Here is a 17900-nt window from a genome sequence, read left to right as displayed (position 1 = left end):
TCTGCTGAGCACCTTGGCCTTTTAGCACCCAGAACAGGTAAAAAAACTGTCATTAGAACACCAAGAAACCTCACAAAGGTAAAATGATTTCTCCAGTCCATTGGAACAAGTCCGTGGGATGCAGAGAACCACCCCAAGCAGCACAAGGAGAGCCTCAAAATCTCATGAAGAAAATAGAGATTAAACCAGAAACAATTTAATCTTCATCTATTTTGTCAGTCCTACTGGGATGTAGAGGTTTTCCACTTGCCTGACAAGGCATGTAATTATTTTTAAAATTAAGGCTTTCGAGCATCACCATGTGCTGTGCATGGGATCCTATTGTTCAAAATGGCCGTTTGTCAAGAGGAAATAAAACACAAAATGAAATGTACAAAAGCAGTCCTCGGCTCACAAGGGATGAAGGGCATTTTTCAGGATTAGGCCCTAAAAAGAAATGATGCACCCTCAAAATGATGTCACCATTCAAATTCCTGGTGTGAGCGTCCTGCTGAGCTGAAAGGAAGATGTCTTTTGTGGAATTTCACAGAAACTGGTGTGGAACCATTATTCTTACTTCAAGTAAACACAAAAAACCCGAATAAACGCCCCTGTGGAATCAGGGAACTGAAAGCACAGCAACTCTTGCTCAAAGGAGAGGCACATGGCAGAGCTCCTGTGCATTGCACATTGTCCACATGGCTTCCCTGGGGCTTGACAAAGTGCAAAAAGGCCATTGGAAACCTGGAGCTTTGTGTTTACACAGAGGGAGAAAAAGGAAAACTGCCTTTTGAGGCTGCTGATGCAAGAGAAACTTCGAGAGGCTTTTTTTCTTTTTTTTTTTATGTTCAAATCCTGGCTTTGGTCAAAGCACTGAGCATGAAAATGTGTGGTTTATTTAATCCAACACTCCAGGAAAGACTTTCCTGCTTTGTAATTAAACAGAACTTCATCAAGGCAATGTCTCGCATCATCCTGTAACTGCCTTCTAACACAGACAGCCCATTAATCCCCAAACTGCCTGACAGCTTGAATAAAAAATATAAATTAAAATAATACAAATAACAGCACAAATTGTGTGGTTTGGGCTCCCTTGAAATAACTGCTGATTTCACAAGTGCCTGAGAAGGGTGTCCCAGTGTGAGCCAGGCAGTGCAGCTGCTCCTGGGATTTATAATTCTCATTAGAATTTCTATCACTCTTCCCATCCTGTCACCCCGAGCTTCAACTTTTCATGTCATTCAATTGCCACCACCCCAAGCCTGGGCTGACTGGGTAATCAAGCCTAAAAAATGGCTTTTTGATGTGTTTGTCAGGCCCAATCAAGAGCCACATGGTAACAGACTGGAGCCCAGCACACATTATGTGGTCCCTGTGCTGCAGGAGGAGGGCTGGGCTGATGTCACCTGGCTGGGAATTGATAATCTCATGAAGGGGGTGATGCTGGGCTTGGGGTGACTGACAGCACTGCTCTGGTTCTCCTGTTGATGAAATGGCTGTTTGTGGGGTTATTTTAGTAGAAGATTTGTCCTTCCTGGTTTCTCTGTAAGTTGATTGTGATGTTCTTTTTAAAGAAACACTGTGATGTTTTCAAGCATAAAGTGAAGGTTTATAAAACAACTCATTTTCCCTGTCAGGACTAGAATTTTATAAGCACAGGACATTCCACTGCAGCACCATAAACTCACCTCTACCACATCACAAATGAAGAAATTCTTCTACCTGTAGCAGCATGAAAAGATTTTCAACCATCCTGGCTTCACCCAGGGCCAGTCCAGCCCAAATGTGGAATGATGAATTATTTGGCCTTTCTTGGTTTGTGCCATCTGGCTGTGAGGAAAATACAGAAAACCAGGTGAGTCACAGAGAGCAGAAGAAGACTGCACCTCTCACATAATCAGTCAATTTTGTCATAAACCCTTCACTGACAAAACCAAAGCACACATCTCCAGCCTGCTCTGTTTGTTTCCCTCATATTTATATCCTGTCAAACTGCTCCCTTGCTGGGACTTTAATGTATAATAGTTATAACTCTTCTTTGAAAAGTAGATTCTTGGCTGGAAATAGAGGGAAGAGATACTGGAAAGAACAAGAGAAATCATGCAAGAAAGAAAGGAAGGGGAGGAAGGTGATGTGGAAAGAGCACCTTTGGAGATGGGGGCACTCAGAGCTGCAAGACAGCACCACACAGAGAGCAAAATTGTCCTTGCCAGAGGAAAACCATCCCACTTATTCCACTTTGCACAGCTTGCCTTCAGTTCTCAATTAGTGGCTTTCAGTTTTAGGTTTGTTTTGAATGTCTGTCACCACTGAAGAGAAAATCAGCACAGACTAACATTTGCTCAGGCCAGGGATTGACTGCCCTGCCTTCCTTTCGTGAGGAAAAAGGGTTGGTGGTGCTGCAGTGCCTGTGCCAACCTGCTAATTAAGACTTCACAGGCTGGGAAATGATTGAGGAATTTCGAGTAAAATTTAAAGTCCTGCTTTGCCTCTTTTCTTTGTGGTCCTGTTGGTTCAGACTCTGCAGGGACACCTTCCACCAGACCAGGTTGCTCCAAGCCTCATTTGACTTGGCCCTGGACAAGGGAATTGTCCCAAAATGTCATTTTCCCCCAGGAATGTTACATTGCAAATGTCAACATTTCACCTTTTTATTCTGGTTGGGATTGATCATTTTTTAATAAATATCTTGTAAAACTCTGCCCAGATCTCAGCTTTGACCAATGTGTGCATGGAGCCACCTGGGTGGGGAGAAAGAACTTTCCCAGGGAAATTCCAAATTCCAGTAATTTGGCCATTACAGCCCTTGTTCAGTGTGAAGTAACAGGAATTTCCCATGTGTTTGAACCAATCCCTGTTTGAGGGAATCCCTCAAACACAGGGATTGCAGGATTATTATTTCAACCAACTCACTTGGGAAATTATGGAAAATTCTTGAAATACAAATGTAGAAACTCAAATTATTTTTGATAGGCTAAGAGAAAATCAGCTTATGACACTTTTTCTTTCCAAGGGTTTTAAATAAAACTTTAAGCAAAATATGGAGTAAATCTGAAGCCAGAGATGCCACCTTGTCACCTTTATATATGTACAATATTGAGCAAAATATTGTAACAGACTTTTTTTTCATTTATTTATCCCTCATGTTATTGCACCAGTTTTCAGAGAGGTTGAATTTTAAAACAGCATGGAATAGCTGTATTTAAACCTACCTATTTTTGGATAGTAATAATGAGTCTTCTGAGACATTTGAGATTCAGAAATTCAGGACAACCACTCAGGGATCTGCTCAGCTCCCAACCACTCTTCCTCACTGATGGGCAGCATTTAGGTACTTCCAGAAAAGGCTGGAGTAAGAAAATGAGACCAGAGGTCAGGGAGAGCACTGTTAAATGGCAGCAGCTCAAGGGAGATCTGGACAAGTTGCAGGAAAGTCCAGAGGAAAGATCAGGCTTTCAGATGCCATGGTCTCCAGAGAAAGTTTGAAAGGACAGGGATGGTTTAGCACAGAGATGATGGAGAGGATCTCTGGTCAAAGCCCTCATGGGTGAAGAAAACATGAGAGGGAGGAAATAAACCCTTCCCTGTGCCTGCAACAGCTGGAAAAGTACATGGAAAGGGTTGAATTGCAGTAGGGCAAGCTCAGTTATGAATTAGGAAACTCACTAAAGGTAAAGACAACTCAACACTGAAAGAGACTTGAACAGAGAAGCTGTGGCTGCCCCTGGATCCCTGCAAGTGTCCAAGGCCAGGTTGGACAGGGCCTGGAGCAACCTGGGAGAGTGGAAGGTGTCCCTGCCCATGGCAGGAGTGACACTGGATGGGTTTTGGCATCCCTTCCCACCTAAATCATGCCAGGATCCCAGGATTCTGTGATTGCAGGTGGAGTCTCCATTGAGATGGACCAGGTGTGCATCACAGCGCTGCATTACGTCCCCTCTAAGAAAACATTTCAGCATTTTTATTATGATTCCATAATTTACATTTATTTCTTGTCCAATTTAACTAAGGTTGTGTTTGCAAGGTAGTGATTCATACTCTTGTTTCAGATAACCTTTATTCATTTTAATAAAAATATCTATTTGTTCTTCCTCCCTCAAGCCCACCTTGCAGTCACTCTCTCCTCAGCAATTATTGCTCTTCTAAATGAGAAAAATGTGAATATTTCCCTTTGCAATTAAAATACATTTCTGAGGTTTGGAATGATTTTATTTCACTGTCTACTTTCTTCCTTCTCCTCTGTCAAACACTGATTTTTTCCCACTTCAGTCCTTTCTAAGTTTTACTTGGAGGAACTGTATTTTTTAATCCCAGATAATGTGCCAAGAAATGCCAGTATTCCTTGGGTAGTGGCCTTATTAATGATGGCATCTGGGCTCCCTAAATAACAAGCACCAGGCAGAGGAGCCAGGATGCAGGGTCTGGAAATCTGGTTAGTGCAGACCACATAAAAATAGCAACTTGTTTTTCTTTTTCACACGTTTCCTAGTGCCACAATGGTCACTGAAACTGAAAGTGTCGTTTTTAAATGAACAGAAAGATGCACAGCAAAGCCTTGGGATGAAAAGGGTGCTCCTCACACGTTATAGCTGTTAATGTAAAATTAAACCGAAGGGTGAGACAATGTTGCTTCAAATCCCATTACATAACTGGCAAATTCCAAGCAGGAATAGGGAATTTCTAATTACAGCCCATAGGAGCGAATTTTTGCCCACAGACCACGAGCATCTTCTGCTAAATCTCAGTATCTGTGATGTCCAGAGAAGCACAAGGACACAGGAGACCTGCACAGGAAGGAGCTGATCCCAAAATCCTGCCACCAGAGGCAACCACAGCAGCTCAAAGAATGCTCAACATCTGCTCAAAAATAGCAGAAAAAAAATGCAAAATAATGGAAGCAAAAGAGTGGTTTTCTCTAGGAGCCTATTTACAAGCTGAGGATTTTATTCCTTCAGCTTGATGATCTGTGTCACAAAGCTATTCTGGTCTGTTTTTTAAGCCTTCCCATAAAGTAGTCCAAGACTTCTTTGTAGTTGCTGCTGTACCCCTCTGACTGCACATTGAAGTTGCAGTGGCTGACATTTGCTGGTGACAGGCAGAACACAAATAATATATTTTTTTCATTACATTACACAACATCTTCTGCAGCAGATGCCAGGCAAACTGCATGGAGTTTGCTGCATCCAGTTCAGCCCTAGTATTGAAAATTCCATGTAGGAAGTTGTAACAGCATTCTATGCTATGTAAGTTTATAGATTGTACAACACACTCTTAGCAGCAGGCACTTAAAATAATTTAGGAAATTACATTTACTGGTAATTATTTTATTTACCCGTGCTGAGGCAGGACAGGGCACATCTCTCAGTTTTATTCCATTCCATTCATTCAATAACTGCTTCTTAACTTTGAATTGTCAACTCAATGCAATTCAGAAGAACTCCAAATAAGCAAATCAATAACTATAAAATGGTGAATATCCCCTTCTGTTGTTCCTGGCTTGTGAAGGGAACATCCCATTTAACTCCCAGCTCCGCTGTTTGTGTTGATTTTGTGGAAGATACTCAACTAGAGCCACAATTATACCACAAGTTCCAAAGATGGAATGCTTTTTTGGTGCAACTCCCACTAAAATGCACACACACTTTGTGTTTCTCTCCCTCTATTCCTGTCACATGTGGATGAATGAAAACAATAAAACTCCCACTCTGGTAACAAAACAACAACACCCGTGGCTGTCTCCTCATGAAATGTTGTGACTAATCCAACCCCAGCAGCTTTTTCCTTGCTCCAAGGAACCTTTGGGAGCTTGGCTTATCTCCCCTGCCAGAACTCACCTGCCACATCCCACCTGCCATAAAATCTTCCAATCTCAGCATTCCCTCCCTTCTGAGTCTTCCCAGGGCTCCCATGGGAGGATCAGGGTCGATCTGCAGCCGTTCTCTCTGTCACATCTTGACCAAAAATAACAGATGCCCATGAAGTTTTTCCCTCATAAAAACCTTTGATACAGCTCTGCACAGTCCCTGTTCAAAAATTACTGCAGTAGAGAGGAAAATAATATCTATTTCTAGAATAAAACCAAGCCTGGAGACTCTTCTACTCTCCAACGCATGAATAGCAGGGGTGTCCTACCAAACAGCGCACAGAGCTATCACACAGATCTCTAAATTACTGCTTGTTTGAACTTACCTGAACCCTGTGTCAACTGAACTGGCCTCAAAAACAAGCTACACAATGGTGTGAGTGCTCACACTGCTGAATCAGTGCTACAAAAGGGCTTTGCATGGGTCCTGTGTTGAGTGGTCACCCATTACATGGAAAAAAATGCTTCTTCTTCCCCTCCAGATTTAATAGGACATAAAGCACTGGCGGCGGATCTCATTTGACTCCAGCTCTGAACAGGCTTTTCCTGCACTAGCACAGCACATTTGTTATAATGCACTAATATGTTAAATAATTCAATCTGATCAAACAGGTAAATAAATGCGTAGAGCTCCATCTCTGCTCCGTTGTGCACAGTCACCGTTCCATGGAAAGCAGACACTTGCAACGGGAATCCCCACAGCAATTATCCACTAAAACTATTTAACATTTATCACCACGTCGCTCTCATTAACATGATTTGTCTCAGCAGCACGTCCTTTGCTGAACATCCAGCTACAGCTGCCTGTGACACTTTGTGCCTCAGGTTGAGGTCTCAGGGAACTGAGTGGGAAATTAGGCTGAGAAAGAAGGATCAATTTTCCTTTGGATCCCCTTTTTTCCACACTTACTGAGGTGTTGCAATCCTTTTGCTTTACACCCTCTGGAATCCTTATTAGATAAAACCAGAGGTGTGGATTTTAAGGGACATACCTGCTTGTGCACGAGTCCTTTGGGAAAAGCTCCTTGAGAGGTGACAGGATTCCTGCGAGGAGGTGACAGAGGGGAAGGGAAAGCATTCTTTGAGGGGACAGACAAAATAGGGGTGAGCAGAAGTGCAAGAGAGGAGAAACAACCGTGTGGGAAACATGAGCGACCGAGAAGGATCAGTCCTGGAGGGAAACGGGGAGCTTCAGAGGGGCCCAAAAGGTGAGGCCAAGAGGGTGAGGCTGAAGTGGGAATCTGAGGAGAACAGCGCTGAGGAGAACGGCACTGAGGGAGCAGCTCTGGGTCGGAGCAAAGGGCGGCGGGACGTGAGGGGCTGAGGGGAGCGGCCATTGCGTGAGGGGCTGAGGGGGGACGGGCATTGCGTGAGGGGCGAGAGCCCGGCGGAGCGGGCCGGGGCGCTGGTCAGTGCCGGGGGCGTGAGGTGAGGGCCTGAGGGGACTGTCCCTCTCTGAGGGGCGAGCGGGACGAGGCACTGAGGGGAGCGATCCCTGGGGGATGAGGTGAGGCGCTGAGGGGAGGGCACCCGGCGCGGGTGATCCTCTCCCTCCGACTGAGAGTGAAGCGCTGAGGGAAGCGCACCCGGTGCGGTTTATGCGCTCCCCGCGGTGAGGGTGATCCGCTCCTGCTGTCTCTGAGGTGCGGTATGAGCGGGGTGACGCTCTGAGGGGAGCGCTCCCGGCGCGGGTGCGGCGCTCTGCCCAGTGCAGGTGACCCGCTCTTCCCGGTGCGGTTGACACACTCCCTGCGGTGCGGGTGAGGCGCTGTGCCCGGTGCGGGTGCAGCACCGGCGGGAGCACACGCGGTGCGGGTGAGGCGCTGCCGGGAGCGCCGCCGGTGCGAGCGGAACGGCGGGAGCGGCGGCGGGGCGGAGCTCCGTCGGTGGGGGCGTGTCGCGGAGCTCGGGGCGGTGCCGCGGGGCGCGGGGGGCGGGACCCCGCGGGCTGGGAGGGGGCCGGGTGTATTGTTCCCCGCGCGGTGCATGCCGGGCTCGCCTCAGCCCCCAACATGGCGTCGCGCTGTCAGCGGTGTGTGTGAGGCGGGCGCGGGACGCGGGGCTGCGGGCGGGCACGGCGGCTCCCGGAGCTCCCCGGAGCGCCGCCGCCGCGGTGGCAACGCGCCGCTCCTCGCTGCTGCCCGCCGCGCCCCGGCTGTCCGGCGCCCAGGCCGCTGGGGACGCGCCTGCCCCCGCCCTGCCCCCGCCATGGGCGGGTAGCGGGACCCGCCTCGCCTCAGCCCTGCGGAGCCCCCCCGCCCTCCGCGCCATGGGGTCCCCGGCGGGCGCCTCGGCGGCCGCGGCCACCGACTCAGCGCAGTGGCTGTCGGTGAAGGAGGAGACCATCTTCCTGCACGACGGGCTGATCCGGGTCACCGACCTGGCCGAGCTGCCCAGCGAGATCATTGGGGTGGCCGAGCCCGGCGACACCGAGCTGGAGGTGAGGCGGCCCCCCGAGCTGAGGGGAGGGACGGGGCAGGGCCGGGGGCTGAGCGGGAGGATGCCCTCGGGAGAGGGGCACGGTGACAGCGGAGGCCCGAGGCGAGGAGGACGGGGGATGGGAGATGGGGGTGCAGGGAGGATGGCCAGGGGAGGATCGGGATGGAGGATGCTGGATGTGGATGCAGGGTGAGGGATCTGGAGTACGGAGCCAGCCGGCTGCTTGTCTTGAGTCAATCTGATTTATGTCGAATAATAATGAAAGTGGAGCTGGCCAGGAGGGTGGTGAGGTGCTGATGTGAATGGAAGGGGAAGTATTGGTGCATCCTGCTTGTTTTGGATCCATAAGGTTCGGAAATCGGAGCCGCACTCACGGATTTCAGCGTGGCCTTTGGCCCGTTTATTTTTGTTGAAGGTTTTGTATCTTCTTGCTGTTACTTTTAGACGGTTTGTAATTAATCAGCCTCACAACGAGATGCTCAGGGGTGTTTTATTCAGCTGTTGACAGTGGTTGTTATCAAGGAGCCAGGAGGGCATCCCAGATTTTCATGCCAGCTTTTTACCTTCCCCAAACTGCCCGTGGTTTTGGCTGCAGGCAGGCGGTGCAGCTGTTTTATCTTAGGAGGAGCCGCTGAAGGACTGAATGTCACGGATTATAGGTTGCATCTATTTTGTAGACTGCATTTTTTTTTTTCCCCCCTGTGTGCCTCCCTTCTCTTCTTTCACCCCGCCCTCCTCCCCAGCAATGTGGCTCGCAATGACACAGGGGCTTTGTCACCGGAGCTGAGCAGTGCGAGCAGACAGGGCTCGGTCCAGCCGGAGCTTTATCTCCAAGCTGTGTTTGGTCCCAGGCATTTTAGGCCGAAAAAAACCCCTTTTAGTGAGGCTTTAGCTGCCGTCTGGGGTGTTGCTGAGAGGAACCCACGAGCAGTCCTGACAACATCATTGTTCATCGGGTGACGTGCAATCTTTATGGGGTTCCATAAACTTCCCCCAGCCTTATCTAAGGAAAGATATTTTTTTGCTGAATGTGCGTCTTCTGTGCTGAGTGTTGGGACGCTGGGGACTGGCATGGGAAAATCAGCTGTTCCCATGAAATGGATGTTGGCAAATATCACATGAACAGGAAAAGGGAGACTTTTAAGGTGGCTGACTTATCTCTGTGTGTATAAACATGGAATGATTCTCCCTTGTGATCAGAGTTGCTCTGGCATTCGGTGCAGCTTGGATGCAAGAAAATATTTTGATTTCATGGCATAGTTCTAGAAGCAGCATTGAGTCTAAACACTGTGCTAGGAAAATAATGTGCCCCCACAGCATTTTTCATGTTATATCATAAGAAGGGAGGATATCCCTTAAAAAACAAACAAGACCTTATTTAAAGATCTTGCCAGCCAAGCCAGAAGTGTTCCAGCCTGAAACTTGACACACAAACACTTCAGCTGTGGAGAATTTTTTGTTCGTGTTAGGAATGTTCTAAAACTCTGATTGTTTGGGAAAGATAGGAATGGAATTGGTGCTACTGTGTCCTGTGCTTTATGACATTTATTGTAATGAGTGTTTCAGCAATCCAGTGCCACTGATTCACATAATTCTTCCTGTTCCAGAGATTCTTTTCCCGTTGTTCATGTTTGCAGTGCAAAACTTCTAAATAAATAATTAAATAAGACTTTTTGCTGTGGTGCTTATTTTGATAAGTACTGGTTTTGACTTATTTTGATCTTTTTTCTTAAGTCACAATTTATAAAAGCCTTTTATTTCCTTCCACTGATAGAACTGATGATCGCAAGTGATCAATTTTTTTTTTTCAGATCTCATTTGCAAATTGGTGTAGAGTTTCTGGTATTGATTGAAGAGGGTTTAAAAAAAATTTCACGTGGTGCAAATGTAAAATATTGAGCTCACAACTTTTCTCTGCCTTTCTTAATGCTTTTTTTTTAAATTAAATAAGGGGCTGCTTTGGTGATATGGAATGGCTTTGAGGAGCCATTTTGTGGAAATAGGTGCACACATCTTACTGAAGTGTGGCCATGCAATCGACTGCTACACAAGAGCTCATTTACACTCTTTCTACTCCTACTTGCAGTGTAATAAATATCTTTGAAAATGGTCCAAACAGAAATCTCTTGGGATGTGCTATTGGCCAAGGGTAGGAGATGCTGCAGCTGCTGCTTTGATTAGGAAACTTCTTTAATTCACTTCTTGTGCTTCATCAGTGGTGGTCAGAAGCCTGGCTGAATTTCTGAGCTGAAGTGCTTAATTAAAAATGTATAATGTTTAATACTTTAATGGATATTTTTTTGGGTGGAGAAGTACCATTCTGGTCTGTTTCGCTTAAATATCCCTTTAAAGAGCTTATTGGTGACTAATGTCAGTGTGTTTGAAAGTGTTTCCTTTGTCCTTCTGTTCAAAGGTTCTGTCTATTTATAAAAAGAAAAGCAGAGGAAAAAATGTTACAGTGCTGGTGTTATGCCAAGAAAGGCTTATGAAAACTTATTATTTTGTTATTTTGACTCCCATGCAGCTTTGATTTTACCTTTTTGTATATTTTTATGCACATGTATTTACACATATATTTTAATGGTAGGTTACTAGAACCTTAACCTTCTCTTTCAACTTCTTCTAGGAGTATGTTGAGTTTTAAGTTTTAAAGAGTGCTGAGGTTTTTGCTCTGGTTTTATTTTTTTTCTGCGATGATGTGTGCCAACTTCTTAGACTGTTTCAGCATATTTACAAAAAATGAGGGTTTGTGGTTTTTTGTTTATTTGATAGAATTTATGTAATGATACACATGAAACAGCTGCTTCTTATATGGGTTTCCCACTAAAATCCTCTAGTCAGGAGAGACCTGGATTAGTCAGTGATTACAGAAGCCTTTGGACCCTTATTTTCAAACTTTTCACACAGAGAAGTCTTTCAAAGTGCAAAGTCTGCTTCTTGGAGACAACCCTAGGTGACAGAGCTTGGGGTGTTGCCATGACATTTTGGCTGCTCAGTGCCCACCCAGGAGGGACATTCAGGGGAGGAAGAGCTGTTCCATGATGTGACCCAATGGGAACTGCAGCACTTCCAGAATCTCCCCAACCAAAATCCTTCCTGGAGTCAGTAACCCCAGGAGCGTGGTGAGGGTTTGTCTGGAGGTGGGGATGTCCCTTAAACCAGGGAGATTTGATCTTCCAGCTCTCCAGAGTCACCACAGAATCCCAGAATGGTTTGGGGTAGAAGGAACCTTGAAGATCATCCAATTCCCCCTCCTGCCATGGGCAGGGACACCTTCTGCTGATTTTAACATGGAGCTGGAAGTGCAGCTTCTTCCTCAGTAGCTGTTGGGATCATGTCTATGTCTGTCCTCAGCTGATGTTTGGACTCTTGTTAAGCTTTGTTCCTGTAGGGCAGAGTGAGGTGCCACTGGGCAGGTGTGGCTCTGCACTGAAAACAGTTCCCTTGAATCAAGTGGAAGTTTAAAAGATAATAAAAATGAAACAAAGAAGAAAAAAGTGATGGCCTTTCCTCTTCCCCCAGTGTGGTCTGGGCTGGCCCTCCATGGAGAGGTTGAAAAGCTGAAGTCCAGTGCTGTTTTCTCAGCACATGCCAGTCCTGTGACTGACTCGTGTTCGCCATAAAATGATTTAGACTGGAAGGTTTCTGCTAAACTTGGAAGTTTTCACCCATTTTCCTCCCGGCCCAGAGAAAACATTCTGTCACTTTTCCCTGATTGCTGAAGGAGAGAGCAGTTCTCTGCAATTATCTGGGTCAGTGCTTCCCAAACCTTTCTGCTTGTGACCTTACTGCCATCTACAAGCGTCACCTCTGTCAAACTGAAAGTCCCTAATGCCACCATCAACAATTGACTCCTTCCTAAGTGGATGACCCCTCCTGGGGTTGTGACCTGTGACTTGGGAACTGCTGATCCAGGCGTGTGGCAGGCTTGTTACCTCCTCATCCTGCCTGTGCATCCCCTCAGTGTTCCAGTATTCCTCTGCCAGGATTTGGAATTTATTAAACTTCTTTAATATGGACCAGCGTGCCTCTGACCTTTGATTTTTGAAGTCATGTTTTAGTTAACCTTGTAGAGAAACATTAGGAAACTTCTCAAGGATGATTTTGCAAATCTGTTTCCCACATGTAGATCTTGTTACCAATTGTAGCTGATGCAGTGATTTGCACTCTCAAATGTTTCAATTACAAAGATTTTTCTTTACCTTTTGCAGCCATTTTCACCTACTGCTTGAGTAAGAGCCAAAGAAATATTTTAATGAGCAAATAAAGAGACAACACTTTATAACATTTTATTTATTTACAGCTCGCTTGTACTTTGTAATTCATCTCAGATATGAAGGTTATTTGGGAAATTTGTATGGTTACAACAATTATTTGGGATAAAATTGTAAAAGAGATGTCTTAGTGCTTATTTCTGAGCAATTAGATTTCTAATGCTTTCACAAAAGCAAATAGTTTGGCTGAATTGTTAAAAACCTGCACTGCTCCACACAGGACTCAGCAGAGGCTTTGGACAAGAGGATATGGTTAAAATTTCTTGGAGCAGAAAAAAAATTGGCCCAACCTTGAAACTTGTAGTTTTTAACTGCAGCACTAAAGCCTGGTGTAAAATGCAGCAGCTGCTAAGAACCTATAAAATTTGAGTAGCTAAAACATCAGGGAGAAAATGTTCACACATCTTTATATATTTGACACATGGTGTAGCAAGGAAAAGGCCTCGGGGAGGGGTTAGAAAAATGTTTTGGAATAAATTAAGGTGGGTTTGCACCAAGGCAGCTTCGTGCTGGATGTCCCATGTTCAGATGTCTCTGTTCCCCTGCAGAGTGGGAGACAAGGAACATGGACAGAGGGTTGTTTATGGAGCAGTTTCAGTGTGGAGGTGTATTTCAATCTTCAGGGTACCTTTAAAGCTGTCACTTGTGCTATTTCTCTTACAGAATAATCCATACTTTTTGTAATTTAGTCTTTTTACATTGTTTTATTGGTGTTTCTAGAGACAAAAGAGCCAAGTAAACAAGTGGTGCTGCCTCTCTGATAACTCTGAACAAGAGGAATGACCTTATACCTGTAATGGGGTGGTAAAAGTAATAGAATTAATTTCTTTCATGCTGCTGTTAAAGATATTTTACAATTTTGAGGTGGTTTCTGTTTTTCTGTCTGGTTTGTACCTCCTGTGAGATGAGAATAATCTGTGTTTAATACTCAGGGGTGTTAGGGATGTAATTGATCCTAATAGATGTTCCACCATCTTCATCTTCACGCGTGAAATTCAGCCAATTGAATTCTGTAGAGAAAGAATTAAATGTTTATTGGGGAGATTTAGAGACTTCCCTTTCCAATATGCAACTTCAGGAATAAAAAAACCCCTTTGTGCACATCTTCACTGCTCCTCAGTTCCCTGTGTAGCAGAACTAAAACACACACACCCCACAGGCACCACTGCCAGCACCAGGGAGAGGACACGGGGCTGGAATTGTAGCCAGAGGAAAAAGCTGCCTTTTAGTGACAGCTCACATTTGAATTTACTTAATAGGGTCATAAAACCTCAGGCTAAAACTCTTCATGTAGATTAGTGTGAGTTAATTGTAGTAGGTCTGGTATTTACTATCAGCAGAGAAACATGTTGCCCTAAAAATAGGGAATGTCAGCCACTACTTTCTGGAGCAGATTTGGCAAAAATGCTGTTTAATGGGAAGAATTACCTGGGGGAGGTCATGTAGTAGGATGCAAAAGGACAAATATTGGATACAATGGGAAACATGATACTTTCCCATAGTTCATCTAAAATTAGATACCTTTTGTGCTTCTCGATGTTGAAGAAGATGTCAAACACCAATTAGAGTGATTGAACTTTGGCTCTACCATTTTCTAATTAAAATATTGACTGAAATTGATTTGAAAGATCAAACAAGGAAATAATGTGTAAGGATAAGATACTGCAAAGCTAAAATAGTGACAATTAGACTTTCTACTAACACAGCTTTTAGTTACAGTTAAGTAGCTACTTGCTAACTTGTTCTATGGCAAAGTGATGTTTGTTACATCCTCTTCATCCTCTTAGATTCTGTTCAAGCAGGAGGAGAGGGAATTTTACATTCTATAAACACTGGTAGTTGTGTTGTCTGTATCAGAACTTGTGAATGAACACGTTGGGGGTTTTCTTGAATTTTATTTTGACTTGCTTTGACTTCAGATAGTTGGGAGATAACAAGCTTCGCCTGGAGATACAAGAACTGCAGGCAGTGTGCTCAGAAGGCCCTGGGAAGGGCTGGCTTTGCTGTGTGGAGTCTTTAGTGGGATGTGTCCAAACCCTGGAAGCTCCCAGGGTGTTTGTCAGAACCTCCCTGGGAACATTTGGTCTTGAATCTCCTTTTTGGAGGTAGCTCTGAGTACTGACCTTTAGTAAAAAGGCTTTTGAGGAAAATGGTATTTAATTTGCTGAAGTATCCTGTGTATCTCAGATGACCTCACACCTTTCTTCTAATACCCTCTTACTTTTCTGGAAGTGCAAATGCCTGCTTAGACCTTCAGATGATGTTGAATAATTAAGAGGTTTTTTTCTACTGGTTCCATAAGCTGTGTATGAAAATCAGATGATGTAAACTGCATTATCAAAAGTCTCTAATAAGTCCCATTTTGGAATGGTCTTGTAAATCTGTTGAAGCTGATGTACTTCCTGTATCATTTACCCAAATTAGTGCTCATTTCCCTTATGAAAGACCAAAGCAAAACACTCTTACCAATCCCAGACAGACCGTACATGCTTTTAAAGCAAATTGGGAGCTGTGAGATCAGGGAGAAACTAAAACTTCAGCAGGAAAAGGCTTTTCATCAGCAAAACTGCACATATTTGACACTGACTCGTCCTGATTGCTACAAGACAGAGCTGTAGAGCCATATCAAAGGCAAAAAAATTTACACTTTACTGTTAAACTGTGGGATTTAAGGAGCAAGGCATACAACAGCAAGTACATCACAGCTTGTCTTTTGTGGTGCTATCTTTGTTATTGACATGGCCAGAGACCACAGACCTGTTTTTTTCAGCATTTAACTCTCAAAATGCAAACATTAATTCTCTTTCTCCTCCGTTTCTTCAGCTTGTTGTCACTTAGTGGAAAATCCATCCAGTTTAGTTCAAGAAAATCAAAAGCCAGCTGTTGTAGAAAGTGATTCCATCTATAACAGGAAAAAAACTTTAGTTTTCAGACAGCAGAACACACAACAGGAGGTGGTTATTTTAAACATATAATATGTGGTTTAAGAATTAATATCCATAATCTCTTGGAGAAATTAATTAAAGGAGGTTTATTAGGTATGAGAAGCTCTGTACAACATCCACTCAAGTGTAATTACAATGTGGATTCCTTTCAAATGAACTTTTCCTGGCTCTAGTGGCAAATGTCCTCCTGCAAAGCTGTTTCCTTGCCTTTAGTCAGGGGCTGTGTGGCAGTGGCAGATGTGATTTGTCCTGCAGCATTTTAACAAGCTGTTCAGGAGTCTGCAATTAGCCAGAAACATTTATTTCATGATCTCTATGACTGCTGCCTGCAATTAAAAAAACCCACAAAACAAACAACCCTGGATGCCATTACCCAGTGCAGCTCTTTGTCTCTCACATTCGCCTTCCCACATGTATATTTATTTATTAAATAAGCGAGGGGAGGACAGTTTTACAGCATGAGGATGGGCCAAAGATTATGTTTGGGGGTGGATGAGATGAGGCACTTTGGAACGTGGCCAGAAGCCCTTTGGACACCAAATCCTTTGGATACTGGATCCAGAGTATCACAAAATGCTTGGCTCATGGCTTTCCTTGAGCTTGCCACAGCTTAAGTGACTTTGCTGATCTCTGCTGTTGTTTGCTGGAGGGAGAAAAGTTGTCTGTAAAGTACTTAAAATTCTGAGTTTCGCAGTACCAGGCTGGATACGAAACCATAAATATGTTTTTGTGTCACGGTTTACTTGTCTTCTGTTGTTCCAACTTTGTCTCCAATTTTATTTAGAAGTGCCAAAAAGGACTCTTTCTTCTGTCTGAAATGATGAGAAGGATACTTTTAGTGTTTTCAGCTATGGCAGCGACTGGAAGTATTTTGAGAAAGGTGTAGCTGAGTGCAAGATGATAAAACTGAGGAGGGAAAAAAACAGGGGAGGGAGAGAGTGTAATAGAATTCCTGGTGAATTGGAGAGAACTGGTTTGTTTGTTTGTTTATTTGAAGAGCTCCAAAACTAGAGCAAGCACATTCTTATTACACAATATTGGTGACCTAGCCGTTTTCATAGAAGGGCTCTAAACCCCTGGGACCCTCCAGCCTCTGAGTTCTTCTGAAGTTTTTAGCAAAATTGCCTCGATTACAGAAAAAATCTCCAGAGGAGGGGAGTGTTTATTTTCCAAGCTACTCCTTTGTGTGTGTATTTTTCTTTACAATCTGTATTATTGTTGTTGTTTATTGAGAGTTTAAAAATCTCCCTCAGCAACCTCCAAGGATGGGTTTAGCGAGGATGCTGACTCAGCTAGAACAGAATCCCACAACAGTGGGATTAAAGAATCCCACAATAGTGGGGTGAGAAGGGACCTCTGGAGATCCCTTGGCAGGGTCTCCTGGAGCTATGGCAGGGTCACCTGGAGCAGGTGACACAGGGACATGTCCAGAGAGGGAGACTGCACACCAGAGCAGGTCCCAGAGCTCTGCCACCCTTCATGGGAAGAGGTTCTTCCCCACATTAAGGTGGAATTCCATGTGTTTTAGTTTATGGCCATCACTCCTCATCCCGAGATGGGCACAACACCACTCGCCCGTTCTTCGGCCTCTGGTGTAACTTTATTCATTCCCAGAAATTAAAAATAATATCCCTCCATCTGCTGTCGGGAACAGCTGATCTAAAAAATCACACCGCAACCATATGGGATTTTTTTTTCCTTTCCCTTAAAACCTCTATAAATACCCACTTTTCCCTTTCCAGATCCTGACCTTCGAGACCAAGAACCCGACGGAGCTGGCGGAGCGCTTGCGCTCCGTGTGTGGCAACCAGAGCAACGCGTACGCCCGGCTCCTGGAGTACAGGCTGAATGCCCTGCGGGGCCTCTGGAACGCCCAGCGCCAGCTGGCCCTGGAGGAGCAGCACGACCGCGAGAGCTCCGGGGATGAGGAGGCGCTGGCCCTGCTCAAGCGCCAGGGCTTGTTACAGCAGCCGGAGCAGGCTCCCTTCACCTCCCGCATGGGGCTGCTGCTGGTGTTCCCGCTGATCCAGTCGCAGAGCAGAACGGACCCTTCCCTGTGTAACATCACTGCCGAGGTGCTGTTGAATTGCCTTCGGGACTGCCAGCCGCTGAGCCTGACCAAGGAGCCTGCCGACTGCCTCAACGGGATCGAGTCCCTGCTCTGCTCCTGGCTGGAGGACACGGCGCCCTCCGGCCAGCACATCCCCTACAAGCAGAAGGAAAATGCTGCTGCTGCCTTGGTTGCCTTGGCTTGTGCAAGGTAAGGGAGCTGTGCTGGAATGACAATTCCGTGATAACCGTGGGATTGGTTGAGGTTGGATGTAACACCCTGGAAATACTTAAATTCAGGTTCCTTTGGTTTGGTGCAAGGAGAAAACCCAACCAGATCTTCTCAAGATC

At 45.2% G+C, this 17900-nt stretch overlaps 1 protein-coding gene and 1 long non-coding RNA gene across 5 annotated transcripts in view; one reads left to right on the top strand and one right to left on the bottom strand.

Moving 5' to 3' along the window:
- Window positions 1-770: 770 nt before the first annotated feature.
- LOC146430192 (uncharacterized) lies at window positions 771-7649 on the bottom strand. Its single transcript, XR_014855386.1, has 4 exons — window positions 7429-7649; window positions 6835-6886; window positions 3192-3326; window positions 771-1809 (listed from the first exon to the last, which is right to left on the bottom strand). It is a non-coding gene; the product is annotated as an uncharacterized LOC146430192 (long non-coding RNA).
- A 189-nt stretch (window positions 7650-7838) lies between these two features.
- The window catches only part of HECTD4 (HECT domain E3 ubiquitin protein ligase 4), a 64956-nt gene continuing 54894 nt past the window's right edge, over window positions 7839-17900 (top strand). For all 4 annotated transcript variants that reach the window (XM_085075593.1, XM_085075591.1, XM_085075592.1 and 1 more), the window contains exons 1-2: window positions 7839-8282; window positions 17243-17760. In XM_085075593.1, the coding sequence (XP_084931719.1) occupies window positions 8112-8282; window positions 17243-17760 (689 nt within the window). In that variant the 5' untranslated portion in view covers window positions 7839-8111. The remainder of the gene's footprint in view (window positions 8283-17242; window positions 17761-17900) is intronic.

The sequence above is a fragment of the Lichenostomus cassidix genome, chromosome 15, assembly GCF_008360975.1.
Source record: "Lichenostomus cassidix isolate B80296 chromosome 15, HeHo_3.0, whole genome shotgun sequence".
Lineage (NCBI taxonomy): Eukaryota > Metazoa > Chordata > Aves > Passeriformes > Meliphagidae > Lichenostomus > Lichenostomus cassidix.
The sequence above is the reverse complement of the archived record's forward strand: the minus strand, read 5'-3'. Positions and strand labels throughout refer to the sequence as shown.